At 29.7% G+C, this 4,548-nt stretch overlaps 1 protein-coding gene across 1 annotated transcript; it reads left to right on the forward strand.

Moving 5' to 3' along the window:
* The first annotated feature begins 795 nt into the window (after positions 1 to 795).
* LOC106371272 (V-type proton ATPase subunit c1) lies at positions 796 to 2,564 on the forward strand. Its single transcript, XM_048750376.1, has 3 exons — positions 796 to 1,045; positions 1,815 to 2,100; positions 2,176 to 2,564. Exons 1-3 carry the CDS (start codon positions 970 to 972, stop codon positions 2,306 to 2,308), a joined length of 495 nt encoding a protein of 164 aa, XP_048606333.1. The 5' UTR covers positions 796 to 969; the 3' UTR covers positions 2,309 to 2,564.
* Positions 2,565 to 4,548: the final 1,984 nt, after the last annotated feature.

Here is a 4,548-nt window from a genome sequence, read left to right on the forward strand (position 1 = left end):
TTATAGAGGAAGGGTAAAAATTTCTTAGAGATGTTCTTGGGTCGTGCTGAAGTACTGACGACAGAGAGACAAGTTTAGGTAGATTATGAATCTTTCAGTAGCAGTAGTTGTAAAGGTGTTAACAAGATGTGTAAAGTTGATAAGCAAGTCTTGTAATAGATTGTTTAGACGATTTCTAATAAACCAATAGTTGGTTGCTTGTATTTTGTTTGTCTCTTGGTTTACTTTATGCGGTTATCGTAGTGTCATCTTCCACATACGTATTTGACTTTGTTCATAAATCAGTGTAACGGTGCGGACCTTGTGGTCAAAAATAAGCACTTGTATGATTGATTGTATCTGCTTTTGTTGTCAAGTTATTCTGCTGGTAGGAAAAAAACAAACCGATTCTAAAACCACATTTCTTAGAAAAATTATTAAAATTTCGTAAATACAAATGTCTTTGTTAACAGATTAACCGGCTTTCTCGATTCATATGAACGAATTTCATCACTGTAAGAAATCTTTTCTCAGTTTCATTGTTCAGCATGTTCTTCATGCACCAGCAAACATGCGGATAGACTAGCAATGCAGTATTTGCAATATTCCATTAGCATGGATCAATGTGATTTCTGTACCACCAAATTTGGATAAGCCATTTCTTTTCCACTGTTGAAAAAAAAAGGTTGAAACGCAATATAAACCGGTTTGAACAACGTTTTAGCGTTAATATAAGGTATTAGAAGTTGACATATTAATATAATGGGCTTATAATAGGCCCAGGCCTACAATGACATATTAGTACAATGACATTGTTATCCCGACAAGCAACGTTGTTCCTCCCTTCCACTCATCTGAAAAAATAAAAAAAAAGACAAAACAAAAATAAGTACGTAAATAAATAAAATCAGAACGATATATCTACGTCTCTCCCTCTCGCCAGATTTCAATCATCGACTCGATTTCAGATCCGAGATAAAAACTTCGAACATGTCTACGTTCAGCGGCGACGAAACAGCTCCCTTCTTCGGTTTCCTCGGCGCCGCAGCCGCACTCGTCTTCTCCTGTAATTTCCTCTTTCTCTCTACTCTCATCCTTGTTCGTGATCGCCTTCCTTGTTTCTTGGAAAAAATGTTTTGAGATTCGCGTAGTTGTTTAAGAAATGTTTAGGTAAATGCACACATGATTGATCGAAGATCGCTTGCGCGTATGAATGACTCTAGATCATCGACTGTATGATTGATTGAAAGAACTAGGCTCTTAGGTTCGATCTGCGTCCAGAGCCAAAATGAATACGTGATTTATTAGATATGGTTTGCGTTTGACCTTGGATCATGTGATTGAGCAATTCTTTTCAGTCATCATTATTATATTGTAGTTAAGTCATTCTTATTTGGCTGTTAAATTTGATCTGGTAGTTAAATCTTTTGGATTACCTAGTAGAGATCTAAGGGGTCATAGGTTCAAATTCCGTTCGGAGAAGTTTGCATTATATTCCCTCTGTTCTGAAATGTATGATGTTTTGGGTAGTACACACTTATTAAGAAAATTACTTTTTACTTAGAAAGTATCATTAAATTTATAAACTAAAAACTATTCAACCAATTACAAAATAGAACTATTAAATTTAATTGGCTACATAGTTTTTGATAAACTTAAAGTTACCTAGAAAGATGAGAACATCTTTTATATATTGGAACATAAAAATTATTCTAAAACATCTTACATTTCAGAACAGAGGGAGTATTAAATAGTATGAGTCTCGTGGGATCCTGTAAGAATTGTTTATATTTTGGACATGTGTTTAATATGTGAATTTTTCGTTGTATGGATAGGTATGGGAGCTGCCTATGGAACCGCAAAGAGTGGTGTTGGTGTGGCTTCGATGGGAGTGATGAGACCCGAGCTTGTGATGAAATCTATCGTCCCTGTTGTTATGGCTGGTGTATTGGGTATTTACGGTTTGATTATTGCTGTTATCATCAGTACCGGGATTAACCCCAAGGCTAAGTCTTACTACCTCTTCGACGGATACGCCCATCTCTCCTCCGGTCTTGCTTGTGGTCTTGCTGGTCTTTCCGCTGGAATGGCTATTGGTATTGTCGGAGATGCTGGTGTCAGGTTTGTCTGTTTTCTAAAGCTTCACAATATATAACATTTGGTGCTTGACTTGTCTGTTTGCTATTCTTTTTTCAGGGCAAATGCTCAGCAGCCTAAGCTCTTTGTCGGGATGATTCTTATCCTTATTTTCGCAGAAGCGCTTGCTCTTTACGGGCTTATTGTAGGGATCATCCTCTCCTCTAGAGCTGGCCAGTCTAGAGCTGAATGAGAAAGTACCCCAAAGGTACTTCTTTTACTTTCTGTGTGCTTTATTTAGTATGTATCATCGAAAACTGGAACATTTACTGGATTCTTGGAACTTGGTTTCAGAAACAAAACCATCTATGGTTTATTTATTGTTTGGTTATGTAATAAAGAGCTCGGAGGAGCTTGATATGTTTTTTTTTGTATTCTTGTATTGTCCTGAGGAAGTTAAAATACATTTATTTGTAAAGAAGTTTGCTTTCTGAAACCATCTTGCTCTCTCCCCTGGTGTTTGTTCCAACGTTGCTGTTGTGTTTTCTTGGTAAATTTTTTTATGTCATAATTTTCATTCATGTTTAAAGTTTCGTGACAAAAGTTAAAACAAAAAGAAATTTTGATTTGCCTTTTTGTTATCTGTTACACATAATTGTTTCTCTATGATTTGCGTTTTGTATGCCAGGCCATGAATCGCATTTCTTTCCTTATACATTATTTGAAAAGTGATTTGCTATGTGTCATCACCATATTAATTTTGAAAGATAAAAGATGACATAGCATACTAACAATGATGACATGACATGAAACAAATTGTGACATGGACATTTACATTTAATGTTAATTTATATTTTTAATAAGTATTTTAAAATATGGTAATAAGTTATAGATGATAATTAATATAACAATAAATATGGTATTAACTTATTGATCATTATTAATATAACAATAACTAATATAAATATTAGAAATAGAAATATAATAAGATTTTAAATTTTTTGGAATATTATATAGTTACATTTTTATAATTATATAATTTTTGTTACTAAAAAATTCTTTAAAATTTATGCAGTTTTTTAAAAAAATGTAATTTTATTATCTCAACACCATTAGCTTCTTTTTAATATCTACAAATTTTATAAATATTATTTAGTTTTATATTTTGATAATTATATACCTAAAAAATTGTTTTAATTTATAGAATTTGATTTATTATATCTTAACCAAAAGATATAGATAAAAAATCTTTCCAAAATTATAATGTGAAATATATTAATAAATTTTTACTTAATTTTTTTTATTTATATTATTTTTTACATAAAACTAAATTAAAATAATAATTAAATATTGTAAACAAAATATAAAATATAAAAACTAACAAAATGTTATTTTAAATATAATTTAAATTTTAAAATTTTTATTTCTGCACATTGTGCAGGAAGACACCTAGTAGACTATATTTGCGAAGTGATTTTGCCACGTGTACTTTGTACAATCAATTTAACAAAACAAATATGACATGGCTACTGAAATTGATGACATGTCTTATAGTTTAATATGACAAGAACAATTGCATTTAATGTTAATTTATATTTTTGGTAAACTTTTTAAAATATGGTTATAACTCATATATTACATTTAATGTCAATTTATATTTTTGGAATTTTTTTTATAATATGGGAATAACTCATAAATCATCATTAAAATAAATATATTCAAATATGGCATTATAAATTTTGAAATATAATATAATTATATATTTTTAAATTATACAATTTTATTACTAAAATTTTCAAAAATGTATACAATTTTTTTAGAAAATTATAAAAATTTAATCATAAAATTATTATTTTCTTATATACCTACAAATTTTATAAATATTGTTTAATTTTAATTTTTAGTAATTATGTAACTTTTACAAATTTATTTAATATATTTAATTAAAATAAATAGATAGAAAAATCTATCTAAGATTATAATTTCAAATATATACATGCATATTCTTAAGGGGTTTTTGCCAAAACTAACTCACAACTTGATTTTAACCCCAAACTTATACCCAAACTTGAATCAAATGCAAAACTAACCTAAAAACCTAGTGAAATTACAGCTCAGCCCCTTGTGACCAAACAAAAAAACAGAAGCCATTTTTACGAATATAGCCCTAGTAAATCGTCTGAGTCGTCTGAGATGTTGGAAGTCGTCTGGACGACTGAAGTGTAAGTCGTATGGTACCGGTTTATTTTAAAAATAATTTATAAATCTTGTAAAAAAATATTTTGATGCGTGAAAAATAAAAATCAAGTAATTATAAACAGTTTTAAGTGATATAAATTAAGATATGATAAAATTGATTTGTTTTGAAGATAGATGAGTGGAAGTAGTGAATCATGAAATACTTTGGTTTAGGAGTTTGGCAAACATATGTTGTAGTATTGTATGTATTGTTAGGGTTAGATTTTGGAAAACTAAAATGTTTTTTTCAAAAAT

The sequence above is a fragment of the Brassica napus genome, chromosome C3 (genome assembly GCF_020379485.1).
Source record: "Brassica napus cultivar Da-Ae chromosome C3, Da-Ae, whole genome shotgun sequence".
Classification (NCBI taxonomy): domain Eukaryota; kingdom Viridiplantae; phylum Streptophyta; class Magnoliopsida; order Brassicales; family Brassicaceae; genus Brassica; species Brassica napus.

Bases quoted from the DNA above. Each gene is read 5' to 3' on its own strand.
- LOC106371272 (XM_048750376.1), top strand. From the start codon at position 970: ATGTCTACGTTCAGCGGCGACGAAACAGCTCCCTTCTTCGGTTTCCTC. The intron at 1,046-1,814 runs GTAATTTCCTCT...TTGTATGGATAG, and splicing joins AGCCGCACTCGTCTTCTCCT to GTATGGGAGCTGCCTATGGA. The intron at 2,101-2,175 runs GTTTGTCTGTTT...TTCTTTTTTCAG, and splicing joins GTCGGAGATGCTGGTGTCAG to GGCAAATGCTCAGCAGCCTA.